The sequence below is a fragment of the Sorex araneus genome, chromosome 4, assembly GCF_027595985.1.
Source record: "Sorex araneus isolate mSorAra2 chromosome 4, mSorAra2.pri, whole genome shotgun sequence".
Classification (NCBI taxonomy): Eukaryota; Metazoa; Chordata; class Mammalia; order Eulipotyphla; family Soricidae; genus Sorex; species Sorex araneus.
This window is the reverse complement of record NC_073305.1, coordinates 63452404-63470932: the sequence shown is the minus strand read 5'-3', so window position 1 is coordinate 63470932 and position 18529 is coordinate 63452404. Positions and strand designations below refer to the sequence as shown.

The following is an 18529-nucleotide window of genomic DNA, read 5'->3' as shown; positions in this document are numbered from 1 at the left end:
CACGTCCCCTTTAAGAGTAGAGACCGTCTCCTTTTTTCTCCTCCCCGTCCCCGCCCTTCACACCTTGGGTGGGAAAAAGCGAGTGGGGCGGGGTGGCCTGAGAGGCGGGATGGGCGGGATCACGGCGAGCGCACCAATGGCCTCTTAGGTCGGGGCCACTGCAGCCAATGAGCAGCAGGCGGCGGCTGGGTGGGCGTGGCGCAGCCCTGTTGCAAAGCCTCCAACGTGGGCCGGCCGGGGGCCGCGGGGCGCGGAGCCCCGGGGGGTGTGTGTGCGGGCGAGCGGCCGGGGGCGGGGCCTGCGGGAGCGGCCGGGGCCGGGCGGCGGGGCGGCGAGCGGCGAGCGGCTGATTGTTCGGCCGCGCGCTCGCGGGGCTTCTCCGCGCCGAGGCGCCGTGCGGAGAGTCGGGCGCGCGGGGTGGCCGCGCCGTCGGGCCGGCCGGGCTCTGCAGCTGGGCGCGCCGGGCCCCGAGGAGGCGCAGGAGGCGGCGGCGGCGGCGGCGGCGGAGGATGCCCGCGGGCGCCGCGCTCGGGCGGAGCGGCTGAGCGCCTTCCCGGAGCGCGGCGGGAGGACGCGGGGTGGCGGAGCACCGGCCGAGCACTCCGCGTCCGGGTCCCGAGGGGTGCGCGGCGCGCTCGGGCGGCGCAGCCCGGATGGGCGCGGGGCTGGCGGCCCCCTCCGGGCGCTGCGGAGCTGCCCGGACCCCGGGGCCCCCGCCGAGCGCCTGAGCCGCCGCGGAGGAGAGGGGCGCGTGCGGGCCGGCATGCCCCGGCGCGGAGCCTAGTGCCCAGGGCCCCCGCCGCAGACCCCGTCGCCCCCGCGCCCGGACTTCGCAGACAAGATGGCGCGGCCGGCCCGGGGAGCGCTCGGGGCCCCGCGCCGCCCGGCCGCTCTCCTCCGCCGGCTGCTGCCGCCACTGCTGCTGCTGCTGCTGCTGCGGCCCGACACGCCGACGGCCGCCGCCGGCCCGCGGGCGCCCTGCCCCGCCGCCTGCACTTGCGCCGGGGACGCGCTGCGCTGCGGCGGGCGCGAACTGACGGCCGTGCCCGCGGACCTGCCCGCCTGGACGCGGAGCCTGTGAGTGCCGCTCTCGCCTTTCCCCCGCTGTCACCTGGGGCCGGGCGGCGGGGGCCGCCGTCGGGGGGGCGTGCGCGGGGTGGGCGCCGCAGCGGGGGTGGCCGAGGGGGCGATGCGCTCGGGGGTCCGCGCGGGAGAGGGCGCGGCGCGGCGCGGACGCCTGGACGGAGCGCGGGGTCGTCGGGGTGGGCGGGGGCCCGGGTGGAGGGCAAGGGGTGCTGTCTGGGAGTGGGGGAGTGGGGGTCTGGAGGTGCGGGGGTGCGAGCGGAGGCTCCGGAGGCGAGTGCGCCCCGGAGCGTGCGTGTCCAGTGGGGAGCAGTTGGGAGGAAGTTTGGGAGGGCGAGGGGCGTCTGCGGGTGTGCGCCCCCGCTTCTTCGTCTCCCGGAACACGGCCCTTGAGGGTCTGGGCTCCTTGGCCTTATGGTGAGCAATGAATGAAGGTGACTCTCCGCTTGGGGCTTCCGATGACACTCAGTATTAGGGAGCGTGTGTCTCAGGCTGCAGGACCTTGGCGGGGACCGGAGGCAGCTCCCCCCCAAACCCCGGCCGGATCCTGGACATCTGTAACTGCTGAGCATTTGTCCTTTTCCGCATGGTTGACATGCTAAGGAGCATCTTCTAGACCCCTCCTCTCTGAGCCAGGACCTCCTTCGGGGCTGGCTGTCCCAGTGCGGTGGGGTCTCATCCTCTAGAATCCCTCTGGAGAGGGGACCGGGGGCTGGGGGGATTCAGGCAGTGCGTGTCACCCGAGGGAGTTTCTTTTGGGTGCTGTCAGGTTTTGGCCTCTCAAGACTGTGGGCCGCTGCTTCTTGGACTAGGTGGGGAGAACAAGGCTGTTGTAAATACGGTAGACTCTAAACAGCCAGTTTCTGCTTGTGCAAAATTTGGTCCATGAGACCAAATAGCTTATAGCTCTCCGTGATCAGCCTCCCGTTAAAACTATGAGTACCCTCCAGAAAAGGCCCAAGTTGAGTTCTCTGCTTCCCACTTGAATAGTTGGACAACTTTCCTGGAACATAGAAGAGGCACTGGAGTTACCTCAGGCATGACATTGACTGCTCGGAGAAAAGGAACAAAACTGGTGACACAGGTTTTAACCAACACCTGTGGCCTGATCTAAGAAAATGTGGTCTTAGAGCCTGGCTGGCCAGAAACTAACTGCTTTCCAACATGAAGAAATTCTGCCTTTGGAGATAGGGCCCAGGCCTTTCGCTTGGACCGCTGTGCACATTGCTTAATTACTGGGTGCCGTTGTGTTCTGAAGCTGACTCGTTCAATCTATATTCTTTTCTTCAGCGGTCTTCTGTAGAGTTGACTGGTTTAGTGAAAACTGATGATCTTGGTGTAAATGTTGTCACAGGCATTTCTTTTAAATCCCTGGCATCGCCTTGGTAGTATTTGATGTAGTTGAAGCGATCTGGGTTATCTTGGCTTTCCTTTGCATACTCTTGAAGGCTGTAAAATCACGTGAACAATTAGAACAAGTTTTAGTGTTTACCTGTTGGGAGAGTGACTTAACTCAGAAGTGGACGGAGGTCCTCTTATTTGCACATTGCTGTGGTCACAGGATCTACTTTGCCTTGCAGTTTTGGGGGCAAAACTATTTGTTTTTTTTGGTTTTCTGTTGCCTGGGAGAGGAGTGGCATTTGATGAGACACGAACACCTTTTAAGCTGCAGTGTTTGCATGGAGAGCAGCACCAAAACCGGCTGGGTATTTAGGTTTCAGTAAATTTGGTTATATTGATTATGGTGTTGATTGACCTAAAAAGTGAGATTTCTGGCTAGTATAGTAGCAGTAAGATGTTCAGCAGAAAATGGTTGTTTTTTAAAAAATATCTGTGAAATGATTTTTTTTTGACTAATGTAAAATTAAGTAGATGTTCTTTTCCCCTCGATTTCATATTTTGCTTCAGTTTTCCAGCAGGATGTGTATACAGTTTATATTCTTTGCCATGATTTAGCAAGACTTGAGGAGAGAAAAATCCCAGAGTATAATATAATAAAATACTTTGTACTTTCACCAAGCTTATACCCTCTGATCCACTGTGACTAGAAAATGCTTTGAGCTAGTTTATAACCCCATGAACTAGATTTACTGCAGCTAGTTCAAACAATTTCAGCTGAGGGTTTGAGATAGAAGGGGACCTGTGGCTTTATGGAACTTTCTTCTTCTTTTTTCCTCTTGCTTTTGCAGACAGTCATCTAATTTTGCTTCTAGGCCTAACATAAGGAAAGTAAAACTTTAATAGTGACTATAAATGAAGTTCTGAATATAAGACATGTTATGGAGCTGATTGAGGGAAAACCATGTTCTTTCCTGGACACTGAGGCTTATTCAGCACAATAACTTAAGAGTTGTAGTATTCAAGCCATAATTGAGTCTGCCTTCCCATTACGTAGGTGTGATTGGCGTAGTCCAACCAGCAATTCATAAATAGCACCAAGCACTGCCAAGCCTTGTCCCAACTTCCCAGAAACTTTGAACGAAGTTGAATTTCTTAGAACTCAGATACTTGCTTTCCTTGAAATTGGTTTTGAGGGCATAGAAGCTGTTTAAGAAGTATTAAATACAGTTTACCTTTGACTCTTATTGGTGACTTGAAGTTGAACAAAAGCATGGTACTGGCTTAAAGATTCTAGGAGCCAAGTGATGACCTTGGTGGGATTGTGGTCGGAAGGCAGACAGGCTCAGGAGAAAGTATAAACCCTGATTCTTCTCAGAGGGAAGATAGCATGTCATTCAGAATTAAGGGCATTCACTTGCGATCACCAAATGTGGTGATCCTGACCATTAAGAAACACATATCTTGATTTGGGTCAACATCTGTCTGTCTGCTTCTGTGTTTGCAGTTTGGTACTGGGTGGCTGAAATCAAACCTTGAGGGTTTTGGCAAGTTAATTAGCTTATTACTACAATAGAAAATAAACAATGTCTGGTTGCCATTGCAGTGGTGAAGCTAAAAGGACCATTGTCTTTCAAATTTTACAGCTGTGCTTCAAGGCCCAGGTGTGCATGCAGGGTGTAATGAATTAAGGGTTTTGGAAAATACTTCCCATCCTGTTTATGCAAATTAGATCTAAAGTGCAAATGACTAAATTGCTGCAGAACCTTAAGGATGAGATTCTTGTATGTGCCTTGAAAGAAGTAGATTATTGCATGTATTATCCTGAGTTTTTATCTCCTTTTTCTTGCCTTTTTTTGTGTGTGTGTGTTTCTCTGTCACTTATGGAAAAAGTCAGTGGGCCTGGAACAACTTAGGATCTATGGGGATGGGCAAAGTGTGTGAAGGTGGGAGTCCTTTCAGTGTTGATGTTTTAGGGAACTTCAGTTTGAGCTCAGTCCCTTTCTTTGCCACCAGTGTCAGGAACCTGTTTCTGCAATCCTTGAACCTGCTGTGGTGGAGCATTTATTTGTCGGTCACTCATTCTCTGCTGCCTGTTATGGGCAAGGAAGTCTCTGGCAAAATGAGTTTTTTTTGTGGGTGAAAGGCACACTACATATGCAGATATAAAATTATGAAGATAAAATCTGACTCTTGAGTACTGTGAAATTAGAAAGTGCCCTGAGCCCTACCTCACCCCCTGACCTAATATAAATGAATATGTGGGCATACCATGCCCCTGCTCCAGCCTTGGTTATGCATCAGAGCCGTTCTTGTCTCCTTGAAAAGGACTGGTTAGCGAGAAGTGTGCTTAACTCATTCCTTAGTTACATTTGGAATTGTAGATTTCATCATCGCCCAACCTTTTGGATATATCGTTGACGTTTCTTGGGAGCATCTCCCAGAAGGTGGAAGACAGTTTAGCCCCGAGTGATGAGGGCTGGCTCTGAGCGGTGGTGCCCCATTCCCTCTCTCAGCCATGCATTCCTGTGCCCGCCTTCCCCCTGCAGCCCGCCCTGAACACTTTGCGGTGGCCTCTGACTGACCTTTCTCCCTCTCAGACACCATGCTCACAATGAAAGGGCCTCTCCCGTCTGCAGAGGTGTTGCCTTGATGCAGAATCTTTTCAGCATCCCCTCCTGGGTGGACAGGAATGTGAGAGAGCACTGGGGTTTTGTGTCTTAACAATGCACCTGGCCCACTTCTCTGCACCTGCAAAAGCCCTGTAGTTCTGTCAGTTGGGAAGATCAGGAGGAGGTTGTTTAAAGTGGCCTATGATTATTTCAAAAGTGACACATACAGGGGCCAGAGAGATAGTACAGTGGGTAGGGCGCTTGCCTAGCACACAGTGGACCCGGGTTGGGTACCTGGCATCCCATGCAGTCCACTGAGCACCAGGAATATGTTCTTCAGTGCAGGGCCAGGAGTAATCCCTGAGTATTGCTGGTGTGGCCTAAAAACTGAAAGGGGGAAAAAAATGACATTTATAGTCAAGGGGAAAAAAAAGTGACATTTACAGTCAAGGGCAATCTAGAAAAGGGATTTATTGAACTGAAAGTTACTATAAGTATTAAAGGATGTTGGTTGAAAAGGGTTCTTTTTTTCATTTGTTAGAAACTCAAAGGGATTTCTCAGGCTTACCCCATAGCTCAAAGGACTTTATACGTTTCATGAGCAAGCCTGACTTGCAACCCTTGATTGGGCTCGGTGACATTTACTCACTGGAGAACTTCCTCCTCAGAGACTGCAATTTGAAGCCTGCCTTGTTGGAGGGTGGTAGGGATGGGGCGGGCTTGGGGGGGAGCGGGCTCTTAAAAGCATATAGGACTCTGGGGTGTGTTAACGGTCAGAGCTGTGTGCAATGGTTGTGATTTCAAAGGCTGAAGGTATTGTCTTGACAGGAGGGAGTAGTGGGTGGAATTCCCAGGCAGTGGGGCAAATAGCTAAAAATCGTGCTGTTTCCTGGCCTGTGGGAATGCAGGCATCGTTATTGTCAGTTTTCTTATGTAAGCATGGTTCTGAGCCTCTGGTCCCTTCCACCTGTCTCACGACTTTGGTTCTTGTTGTGGGTTAGTAATGTGGTGGTCTTCTGCTTTTGTTTCAGGGTAAGTTGTGGGAATCAGTGAAAAACTCAGATCTAGCCTTATCTTCCATGCGAAGAAGTAAGACTTTGAAGACCAGAGATGAAAATTTTCACAATACTTTACACACTTGAACCTGCGTTAAAATGTGTGTGTGTGTGTTCGTGTGTACGCGTGCGCACATGCACATGTATGTGTGAGCATAGCTGCAGTTCAGAATAGCCATCTATACTAGCTAGCTAATTGACCAATTACATGAAGGGGCTGTGGAATTTTCTGCTGAAATTATTTGGTACATGACTTTGTTGTCTTCAGCAAAATAAAAACTGTAGGGAAAAGTAAGAATTGTGGGTTGTCTGTGGTCTAATTGGAAGTTGCCAGTTTATATGTCCTTTCAAACATTTTTTGAGAGGTATATTACTAGTGCATTTTTCTTATCTAAAGACTTTTTGTTTTACAGTTTCTGTTTTATAATATTTTATACAATATATTTGGAGTTTTTATCTTAAGTACTTTATGCAGAGCCTTCTGAAACACATAAGCCCAGCTTGCTTATTGAAGTAATTTCATTTTTTCTTTTAGTTTTTGGGCTGCACCCAGGAATGTTCAAGGCTTTCTCCTGGCTCTGCACTCCTGGAAGGACTCCGTCATGAAAGCATATGGGGTGCCAGGGATCACAGCTGAGTTGATGGGTGCAAGGCAGACATCATAACATTTTTTCAAAAACTGGTCTATTTCCTGAGCTTTCACCTTCTTTTATATCTTACTTCATACCTTCCCTCTGTTCTTTAGACATTTTCTACCCACCTCTGTCCTTGGTACGAATTAGTGATAGTGTTATTGATTTTACTCTGTTACATTTGTGAGTATCCTTGACCCTCGTGATCGCATTCAGCCTAATGATCAAACCCAGCCTACATCCTTTCTTTTGGAATAGCTATGAAGAAACTGAATCATATTTCTAGGGTCCATTTCCTTACTCTTCAACCCTACAGATTCAGGTATGTGTATGAATAGGGGTGGGTGACCCTCCTTTCTCTTTTTTGAGAATGGGGGGGGGTCATAATATGCGATTTTGTTTTCCTGGTATCAGGAATGTTAGGCGACACGTGTCCCATTCTTCAACATGTATGTATGCCTTATCATGATTCCCACATGGGCACAAAGCAGTGGGAAGGTTCATGCCTCCTACCTCAGATTGGCATCCAGTCACACTCCTGATCTCTCCCAATGAGATTTCCTGGTGACTGAGGCTTCCTGTGGAAAGTTTACTCTTGGGATGTGAGACCCCTTTCTCAGTGTCAGGGCTTAGGAAGCAAACAGCTTTCTTCCATAAAGTTTTGGTGCCTGTATGTAGTGAGCCAAGTGAAACTTCATGTGCCCTTAAAGGGATGGGCTGGGAAACTTATGAACAGTTGCAACAAATTATATAATTAGCAAAAATTATTGAAGTGGTTTATAAATGTATTCCAGTTGTGCAAATACTTGTGTCTATTTAGCATTAGCCCTTTGGGAGGTGGGGTGTGAGAAGGAGGCAGAGAAGGAGGGAGCCTTAAAACTAATAATTTTATCCTATCATTTCCCAGGGTTTCATTGAAACTGAGCCCTCCCAAGGTATAAGTAGTGCTTCTTGGTCAATAGCTTGGGAAACTGCAGGTGTGCGCTTCCAAACAGAGGTTAGGTTACAGATGTCCGGCAGGCGGAATACTGCACTGTGCCCACTTCTCTTTGGAGTAGGTGTGAGGGGAGGGAATTGTGGGATTGTGCACAGAGAACTGGGGAGTGCTGACATTTTTCATTTGTTTTGGTTTGTTTGGAATCTCACGGTGACTGGTGACTTTGCGAGGGACACGGGTGATGAACACAGGGTCATTGGAGGAATCTGGCAAGGCTGCCATCTGAAAAGCCGGTTGCTGCGCCTTCTGCACCTGTACTTGGTCCCTTCCCCCGTGAATGGCCATGATTCACAGCCTTGCCCACATGAATGACTGTGATTGTTTGCGTCTTTATTACTATTTAATCTAGCATAACCTGTAAAGCCCATTGTGTGAACAACCAATCCGTTCATCTCTGCAAGTCTTAATACATCTTGGTTTCCTTATGAACCAGGATGCAGGTTCCACTCACCGCTTATTTAGTTTGTTTTGGCAAAAGGTGGCATTAGGAGAGTGTAAAGAAAGCATGGCCTGTCTCTTTCTAAGCAGTTTACATTGATTATTCTTTAAACTTTTATAGTTTCTAATCTTTTATGATCAGTAGGCATTTTCTTTTTCCCTGGAGGTATCACATTATTGGGAGGGAGATGAGTGAAATGAGTAGGGATCTGTATCTCATGCTGAATTTACTGGATCATGAGAAATAAGGTAGAGATAATTTTTTTTTAAAAAAACAGATTAAAAAACCCTCAAACTTAAAACTCTCAACTTCGTTCTCTTAAGACTCTTGTAGCAAGTGCTTTTCCACATCTCCCAGCTTCCTCTCCTTTGTTCCTTCCACCAATTTATAATTTGCTGTTCAAATAATTTGCTGCTTATCTTCCTCAAAGCATACATTACACTGATAAATTCTTTCTAGTTGGATTACGCACTTGATGATCGCCTATTAGATACACTGAGAAGTATTGAGTGCTTTTGAACGGTAGGATACCTAATCTCTCTTTAGTTCCACATCTTGTAGTTGTGGTGCTCTTTGTTTGAAAGCTGTTGTATCTCAAGCATTAGCAGTTTGGGCTGGGTAAAAAGAAAATGACATGCTGGGCGCTTTGCCTTGCCAGTGACAGCTCCGACTGATTGGCAAGTAGGCTGTTGCTGCTAACTGCTGCTCCTTAAAAATATTTTTTTTGTGTGTGAGGACACAGGAGTGGTGTAATTTTTTTTTCTTTTTAAAGTGAATACAGGGAACTTTTGATATGCAGCCAAGTACTTTAAAGTAAGTCACTTGTAAAGTGTCTTCAAAATGGTGAATAAGATCCTTTTTATAATGCAGATAGCCGACTTCTAACAAGTGGTAGAATAATGTAGTGGCATCTGGACCATCCTATCCCTACAGTTACTCTCCACCTTCAGTTCTCTCTCTCTCTCTTTCTCTCTCTCCCCCTCCCCCTTTCTCCCTCCTTCCCACCCCCCTCTCTTTCCCCTTCCTCCTCCTCTCCCTCTCTCACCTATAACTTAAAAAAAGAACAACTCCATTCAAATATCATTCTCATGTACAGTTTCACTATGGCAGGTTTAAGATGTAAATTGGCATAACTTTTGAAAATAATTCACATGTTTAAGTCTTTCCAAATGGTGTATTGTAAGCTATATATTTATGTTCAATTAGCAGAGTATTTAAGGAGCAAATAATGTGTGCATGTTATATGTTCTGAGCAAATAATATGTTCTAAGACAATATTTTTTTTTCCTTTTGTGGAGGTATTTAGAAACTCATTTTGTCTCAGAGGACTTTGCCAGAATACGCAATTCTGATTAATTTACCTTTCTCCCATGTAGCTACTAAACAGAACCTTTCTGCTGTGCTGTTTCAGGATACTTTAGTGAATAAACATAATTACAAACGGGTCATCTAAGGCTGATATTTCATATATTCTTGGTTAATTGGGGAATATTTAGCCCTTGGTTGTAGTTGTGCATCTGAATTGACTTAACTTTGTCTGCAAGGCCTGGAATTTCAGCTGTGGCTACTTGAGTGAGGCTCCTTTAAATTGAGTTAGGGGCACCCTGTGTTCTTAGAACCTCTGCTTGACTTAAACCTCATTTTCACATTTGAAAATACTTTTTGCTCTCAGTAGCTGCAGAGTGGTTTTGTTTAGCTTTCTAAAAGTCCATAGTAGATTACTATTTGCAAAAGTAGGTTAGGAGACCCTTTTAAGAATAGATTTTGCTCTGACTGTAATTTAATCAGGAATCTTAGTGAAACTACCTAAGAGTTCTGTGGTTTTCCTTTATCATGGATACGGAATTATTTCTGTATTTAAATTTGAAATTCAAATAACCATTTTGATTATGGAGTGTGCTCAGTGTTGGTAAACATTCTCCCACAGAGAGGGAGGGGGGGGAGAGAGAGAGAAGAAATGTGAGGTGGGGGTGGAAGGAGGGAAATTGGGGGTGTTGGTGGTGGGAAATGTACACTGCTGAAGGGATGAGTGTGGGAACATTATATGACTGAAACCCAGTCATGGACAACTTTGTGACTTTATCTCAACTGATTCAAGGAAAAAAAAACACTAAAAAAAATTCTCCCACTGTTTGGGTTAAATTCATGAATGTATTATTATGCTCCTATGGCATTTGATTAGATATCACCTGATAGTGTATTCTCTGTTTAAAAAAGTGGACGGAGGGGTATGAAAAATTGTGCATGAGGGTGAGGAGAGGCTGAAGGGATGGCAGTGATGAAGACATAGCTCAAAAAGCTAGAATCCAAGCTTTGCATTTCAGAGCCTCCTGGATTCAATTGCTGACTTTGTATGTTTCTCTAAGCTCTGCCAGGAGCATCATGCCTGGAATAGGTATCCCCAGAACAGAACACAAAACCAAAAACTGGAGTGGGGGGGCTTGGGGGACCAAAAATTGAGAAATTCTGACTCTTAAGTTCAATTTCTGTTTTGCCAGTTGGGAGAATTTCACTCTCTTACTTGTCTTTGTCTCTGAGGTACCTAGATTGAGCGTCAAGTATCTTGCCTACATTTTAGTTTTCATTTTAAAATTTTCTTGATTTTGTTTTTGATTTCCTCCCTCCACCTGGTCTGGTGTGAGTTTCTGGCACACGGGCTTCCTATTGCTTGCAAAACTTATAAACAGCAAGAATGGCTTTGTTGCTTCCGGGAAGCGGGTTGTTGATGTGAAAGAGTGATGGATGGACGAGTTGCTGCTCACAGGGAGAGGGGTTTCCCTTTGTCTCCCAGAAAAGCAAACTGAATTACAGCTAGAAAGGTCTGCCTCACTTCGAGTCCCGAGAGTGTGTTCCTGGACTTGGCGTCTGCCTGGGACTCTTGGGGAAGGGTGGTTTGGCTTCATCTTAGGCTGTGCCTTGCCCAAGAGAAAAGTCAGAACCTCTTCTATGGAGATTTTTGAATTCTTTCACAACTTCACTTGAAGTAGTACTTAGAAAACATTGAACTATATTGAATTCCAGACTGTCCTAAAATAAAGAATGGTTGACCTCAAATATTTTGGGGGGGATGTGGGTCTAGGAAACTTTACAGGGAAATCTTGGAGCTCAGTGCATCTTTTTGACCAGAAAGGAGCCCACATTTTTAATTAAGGTTTTTTTTTTTTTTTTTTGGTGGGGGTGCCAATCCAGCGATGCCCAGGGTTTTCTCCTGGCTCTGAGCTCAAGGATCACTCCTGATGGGCTTGGGGGAACCATATTAGGTTCCTGGAATTGAACTTGGGTTGGTGGCATGCAAGGCAAGTTCCTCTTGAGTTTCTTAAAGAGGGGTCCCTACCAAAGATGGTTTCAAATTACTGAGTTCTGCCTGGAGAGGTAGTACAGCGATTAGGGTTCATGCCTTGCAGCAGCATCCTCCCCCTGCCCCTCATGTCCCGGCTTTACTTCTGGAGATCTCTTCTTGGGCGGTCAGTAGTTCCCAGCATGGCAGGGCCTGAGCAGCACTGGGTCCTTCACCCTTTGGCATTGACCCACTGGCCTAGTTGACCTACCTTTGATCTTTGCTTTAAGAATATGTCCCCAAGATGGAAAATTAAATAAAGCCATAGCTTTCCAAGAGTTGCCGCTCTGTCTGTCTTAGGGCCACTGTGGGCCATATCTCTCTTGGGCATGCTTTCATGCCAAGTTGGGATGAGGGAAGTTGTAGGTGATGCTGATCAACCCCCGAGGGCTGTATGCTATATTTCAGTAATAAACATTAAAGGCAGCTGCACACCATCTAATCTGTCCTTTCAGAGAAGAGTCACTATTGGCTGTGAGCTGACATGGTCAGAAACATGGTGAAACATGCAGAAATATGGTAGTTATCAGGGTAGTTCTTAGTCCTCTTGGGGGGTGACCTTTTGTGTATGTTTTAAGACCGCACAACCGGCACATCTGTACAACCAGGTGACTTTCTTTCTTGTTTTCTTTTTACTGTTTGTGTTTGGATCACATCTGGTGGTGCTCAGGGGCCATTGCTGGCTGTGTGCTCAGGAGTAACCGAGCCCTGGTGTGCTCGAGACACCATATTGGTGCTGGGAACTGGTGTCACCGCATTTGAGGCAGGAGCCTTAACCTCTGGCTGTCTTCTATTTTGATGTCTCTCCCTCTCTCTCTGGATCACATGCATTTCAAATCTATCCATCTCCCTAGGCCTTCATTGTTTTTCTCTTGGTCAAGCACTGTTCTTGAAAATGTGATCGCTATCGTATTTAGACTCCAGAGACTATTTATCGTCCAGAATCTCAAAGCTTTCCTGTGTTCTGAGTATCCACCTTTTTTTGTCACATGGAGTTTGTTAGTGCCTTCAGTGAGAATTCTTGGGGTTTTCTCTTCCTTCCACTCATTCTTTGTCATGTAAATTCTCATAAGTTAAAAACTTTGGATACTTTGGATTCCCCCTCCCCCCACCTTAATTTCTTTAGAACAAAATAACAAAATCTTAGAATTTGGAATCTTGTTTGAGGATACAGCTAAAATGCATTGAAGTTGGAGGCACAATTAGTGGTTTGGAACTTCTTGACAGGAAGTTTAACAGGAATTAAGGACTGCTTTAGGACTAAAGGAAATAGTACAAAACACTAGACTTTTCTTTCTTTCTAACATTCTCCCATCAAGATCCAAAGCCAAACCTTTTCCTTATGCTGTCTGACCTCAAAATAAGCCAAATAATCCTACACCCTTGCCAATGAGCCGCTTTTGTTGATGTCGGAGGTTCTCTGTTCTTCACTTGAGCTCATTTTGGTGAGTAATTTTTATCTAACCCTCTCCCAGATAATTTTTTTTTTTTTTTGCTGATTAACATTTTATATATCCCTGTCTTTTTTGTCTCCACACAGACCTGAAAGCAGTAAGGGTTGTTCAGTTTCAGGTACTAAGACATCCTTAGTTCATTGGGTGTTTATTGTGCTGTGACTTTGGCTCTTGGGTCGCCCTCCGTCCCCACCAAGAATCCATTCTCTTCATTGATTCGCTCTAAAAAGTTCTGAGTTTATCCTCAAAGTGTGATGCCTCTGAATATACCCGTGCAGAGAACTAATAAAAGGTTTTTTGTTTGTTTGTTTGTTTGTTTGTTTTGGGTCATACCTGGCAATGCACTGGGGGTTACTCCTGGCTCTGCACTCAGGAATTGTGCTCAGGGGACCATATGGGATGCTGGGAATCAAACCCGGGTCGGCTGCGTGCAAGGCAAATGCCCTACCCGCTGTGCTGTTGCTCCAGCCCCTAAAAGTTGTTTTTTAAAAATTAACAATAAGTTTAGCATTTAGAAACAGGGAACCAAAGTTGGTCATGGATGTGTCAGGATGTGTGGTGGACACATATTCCAAGGCTCTCTCGGGCCTCTCCGATGCTCCAGGCAGTGTGCAGCAGGAAGCTTCAGCTCACTGTCTGTCTGATTTTATGTCAGAAAGAGCTTTTGGAGAGAAAATTTGACCTACGACAAAGATTGCGGATGGTCCTCCCTTCCTCTCCCCTTATTTTCTACTTTCTGCTTGAGAACCACTTCAAAGAATCAGATGTGTTGGTGCCAGACGCCATGCAGTTATTGTTAAAAGAATTTGGAGATATAATTGAAAACAAACTTCGTCGAGCAGAACAGATCTAGGCGAGTTCTTATTTTGAGGGAGAAGGGAATTCCAAGTTTTTCCTCTATTTGGAGCTGATGTCTCAGAACACTTGTTCTGCGAGATGAATCATCTGTGAATTCTACATCTGGGAGTTATATATTGGGAAATGGCATTCTTTTCAAATGTAGAAGAAACACAAAAGCTTAAAGTTACAGTGTTGTTGGAAAATTCTAGTCAGAGTTTTTTTTTTGTTTGTTTTTTTAAAGTAAGCATTGAGATGAAATCGACAGCATGATTGGACCCAAAATTGTGGTACTGAAAATAGGCATGTCTGTATATGGAAAGCATTGTCCCTCGCTTCCTCGTTGTTTTGAGACTAATGGTCTTTAAAGGTTTTTCATAAACATCAACAGATCAGATTCATTAGTTAAGGCAACTGTGGCCCAGGAGTCTGAATTAGTTTACATATTTGTCTTGAACTCATTCACTAAGTCCACGTTGTAAGCCCAGAACAGTGCAGTGTTCCTGCGTCTGTCTCTGAGACCATGCGGTCTCCCATCCATCTGCTCTATTCCACATGTGAGTTTTTGAGTGCTGTGGTACTGGGCATGAAAGAACTGTGAGGTGGCACAGTGGCAAGAGTGGTGGTTTTGGAGTGGGTGGCCTGAGACAGTTGACATAGCCACTCTCAAACTCGGTTTCCATTTATGCAAAATTCAGGTTATTGTAGTATCACCTCATTAAGCTTGTTAGGAGGACAAAAGTGCAATTGCGGTTTTAGAACCTGGCCTAAGAGCAGAATTTGAGGAAGGCTAGTTGTTGTCATGATGACTGTAGCCGTAATAGGAGTTTACATTTTTGTGGCAAGAAGCATCATTAACTAACTTAATTATCATTTTGAGTATTGAAACATATGTCTGTATTCTGCCTGAAGCCCAGAGCCTTTCGCTGGCTTGCCTGTTTTGGAAGAGTGCTGTGATGAATGCTTTTTGCTTTCTTTTGCTTGGGTTATCTTTTTTGGGCATGTGAATCGCTTGAGGCCAGTGATTGTACCTTCAGCTTTCTTGGTGGCATAACACCTCACACCTGGCACTCTAGCCACAGAGCCACTGGACAGTGCCTGTCGAAGATGCTTCTTTGTTGGTAGGCTTGTGTGGCAGAATCTGTTCTTGGTGTGCCCCTTTGGCGAAGGGGGTGGTAGCATGCGCATATGTCTCGCCATCTGTTGTTTATTGTTTCTGTTAGGTTGTGGTTTGTGTTCCTGTTCCATGTTTCTTTGGTTTCTGGAGCAACTGCGAATATTATATGCTCTGGGATCAAAAAAGTAAACTATTTATAAACAGTAAAGTATCCTTGGGTTTGGAAAGTGTTTTTCTCAAATGCGTGTATATTTGGTGGCTTTATTATAATCTCACTGATGTATCATTAGACAGTTTGCAGATCAAGGCACATTGAAAAGATGGGCGAGACTTAGTCTGGCCTTGTGTAACTAGCTCCCAAACAGCCTTGGTGATAAGGCCCTGGTGTTAATGCTGACCTGAGTGGTGTATTTTTAACTCCAGAACATATAAACAGTTTAGCCCTCTGGTGAAGTTTATACTCCGCCTGAAATCCTTGGCATGCCTTGGGTTATGCGGCCCTGTGAGATCCATGTGGTCTGCAGAGACTTGCAGTGGCCCCAGTGGCTCGCCGTCCCCACTCCTCCTTCATTTCTAAAAACGGCCAAGGAGTGGAAGGAAGAAAGGTGGACTTCATCAGCGATGTTGTCTGAATTCTAGGTTAAACTTTTCCTTGGTACTATTTCTTTTTCTGTTTATTTTTGGGCCACACCTGGTGATGCAAAGGACTTACTCCTGGCTCATTGCGCGGGGGGTCATTCCTGGCGGGGCTCGCGGGACCACGTGGGCAGAGCAGATGTCTACTCCCCTCTTCTTGCAGGGCCTTGCGCAGAGGCATGGGTTGAAGCTCCTGACTTCCACTGGGGAATGCTCGGGCCCCACCAGACCGCCAGCCTCATTGCCTTTCCCTCCCCACCAGAATCCCATGACCAGCACATGGAACCTGATCCAGGTCCATGGAACACTGCATGTGTCATGTGTGCCTTATGTTCTGTTTCCCCTGCCTGGAGAATATTATTTATATTTCATAAATTTTATAAAAAATTATATTAAAAACCCCCAGTTGTTCCTGTTACTCCTCCACCGGTGTCCCCAGGAAATTGCTCACCCTCTTTTTGGTTAGATTTCTTGTCGTACTTTATGTAGAAGTTCAGGTGATGATTTGATTACTGTCTGACTGTCTCCTACCCTGTTAGTCTCTGAGGTCTCTGAAAACAGGGGCTGGCTGTTTTTCGACACTCATTCTCACAGTGGAGCACAGAGCCTGGGGCACATTATCTGCCGTTATCTCCAAAGATGTGGATGCAAATAGGACTGATGTTCTTCAATCCAGGCCTAAGGCCTTCTATAGAAATATCTTTTCCAGACCGTAGGGTAAGCTCGGCCTCCTCCTCAGAGCTTAGGTTTCCTTGTTGTTTCTGTTCTTCTTGATTCCTCCCAAGCAGTGCTCAAGCGGTTCCTGGAACCCCTCTTGGTGATTCTCAGCCAACTTGGCTGGGGGTCCAATGCAAGGCCCCCGGTGCTGTGCAGGCCCTGTGGTCATGGGGATTATGCCAGGCCATGTAGCAGCACTGGGGACCTCTTGGCCATGGAGGAGGGGGGACCATGTGGTGCCAGGATCAGCTACATGCGAGGTACATTCCTGACAATGCTCAGGGGTTACTCCTGGCTCTACACTTAGGAATTACTCCTGGCATTGCTCAGAGGACCGTATGGGATGCCCAGAGTTGAACCTGGGTCAGCGGTGTGCAAGGCAAATGCCCCACCTGCTGTACTGTCACTGGACCCCAGTTTGTATGTTTAAGAGCACCTCACCTATTTGATTGTCTCCTTCAACCCCCCGCAAATATTAGTATCGAGAAACTTAGAAGAAAAGAAGGAAGAAGTAAATAGACGTGAAGTTGAAAGCTAGGCTATTTATATGTCACCTCAGGATTTGCCATTGATAGGCTGGAGAGATAGTACGGCAGGTAGGGTACTTGCCTTGCACACAGCTGATTTGGGTATGACCCCTGGCCCTGTGTATGATCCCTCCAGCTCTGCCAGGCACGAGTGATCCCTGAGCCTAGAGCCAGGACTAAGCCCTTAGCTCTGCTGGGTGCAGCCCCCACACCAAACCAAAATACTGCCATTGATGTTTTTCTTTGTCCACTTTGGGAAGGTGGTTGTTAAATTCTGTGTTCAAGTATTGCCCATAAGACTAATTTTCCGTATTAGGTTGGTGAGGCAGTCCACAGTACGTGTCCCAACAGTTGGCGCGGGGTCTCCTCTGCTCTTTGGTGGCTGAAAAACGTGCGGAGTTGCCCCTGCAGGCGAGGGTTGCTTTCTACATAGCCGGAGCTGTCTAGACGCCCTTCCCCTTGTGGTTATTCCGTCTGCCTTACGCTGAGCCCTGGCCAGGCAGCTGGTTTGGGTTGCCTGGGTTCTGCTTACTTTGTTAAGACCTTTACTTAGAGTGGAGCTCAGGATCAGGCCAAGGTCATTTTGCGCCCTCTTTGCTGGCAGGGGGAAAGCTTGCTCTCCTTGACCAGAGTTGTAAGAAGATCAGTGCAGGTGACCGTGACCTTTATGGCTCAATCCGAGCAAGCAGTTTAGATTCCTAGAGGAAGAAACTTGGTGAAGACGTTTCTGAGGCTGACCCCTGTGAGCAAGATCATATGGACAGTCCTCTGGGGGTGCTGACTGAAGGCAGGAGTGACAATGTTGTCTTCTCTGGTGGGTTCTGTCTCAGACATGAGCTTTAATGGTTATCGTGGTAGTGGACTGTTGCTGTGAGTTAATCCATGAGAAACATTATGTGCTGTTTTGCGCCTAGTTACTATTGTTTTAATTTTGATTTTCTCGCCACACTTGGTAGATTTGTTTATTGACTAAAGAGTGAATTACAAAGGAAGAATAATATATATTTATATAAATATACACACATTTGCATTTTGGTCTATACATTTATAGTAAGATCTATAGTTGAATACATACATATATATTTTTGTTTGTATTTTGGTCACACCAAGTGGTGCCCAGGGGCTGTTCTTTTTAGCTTGCTACTAGGGCATTTGCTCCTGCTGCAGAGGAGGTGTTTAGGAGACCCGGGGGTGCCGTGGATCAAGCCCAGGTCTCACTCTCAAGGCGTACACTCCAGCTATTTGAGTTCTCTCCCTCCCCGGATACATATTTGAGTTGTTTACATTTCAAATGATAATAAATTTGCTGTTTGCTTGTCTTAAATTTTGGGGGGGCTTTGATCCATGCTCAGCAATGTATGGAGGCTCCTCTCATCTCTGTGCTTTAGGGTCTTTCCTGGCAGTGCTCAAGGAACCAGTGGTCACAGGAATTGAACTGGGGTTGACTGCATGCAAGCAAGCACCTTAACCCCTGTACTGTCTCTCAGACTCCTTACAGACTCAGTGTTATGAACACTTTCTTTGACTTTAAAGCATTTGAAAAATATAGTTTGTCACAATCTAAGCTTAAAGACATGTAGGTTTTTCTCTGAATTGTGGTAAACAGCCATATGCATTTGTGAACACATCTTACTTCTTTAGGATGAGTCACTAAATTTGATTTGCTCTGGATATTCACATTCTTAAGAGATTACCGATTTATATGTGAAATCTTACCCATTTCCTCCACACCCTCACAAATGTTAGAT

At 46.4% G+C, this 18529-nt stretch overlaps 1 protein-coding gene across 2 annotated transcripts in view; it reads left to right on the top strand.

Annotated features, from left to right (window-relative positions):
- Window positions 1-335: 335 nt before the first annotated feature.
- LRIG1 (leucine rich repeats and immunoglobulin like domains 1) overlaps window positions 336-18529 on the top strand; it is a 107992-nt gene continuing 89798 nt past the window's right edge. For both annotated transcript variants that reach the window (XM_055134215.1, XM_055134214.1), the window contains exon 1: window positions 336-1077. In XM_055134215.1, the coding sequence (XP_054990190.1) occupies window positions 842-1077 (236 nt within the window). In that variant the 5' untranslated portion in view covers window positions 336-841. The remainder of the gene's footprint in view (window positions 1078-18529) is intronic.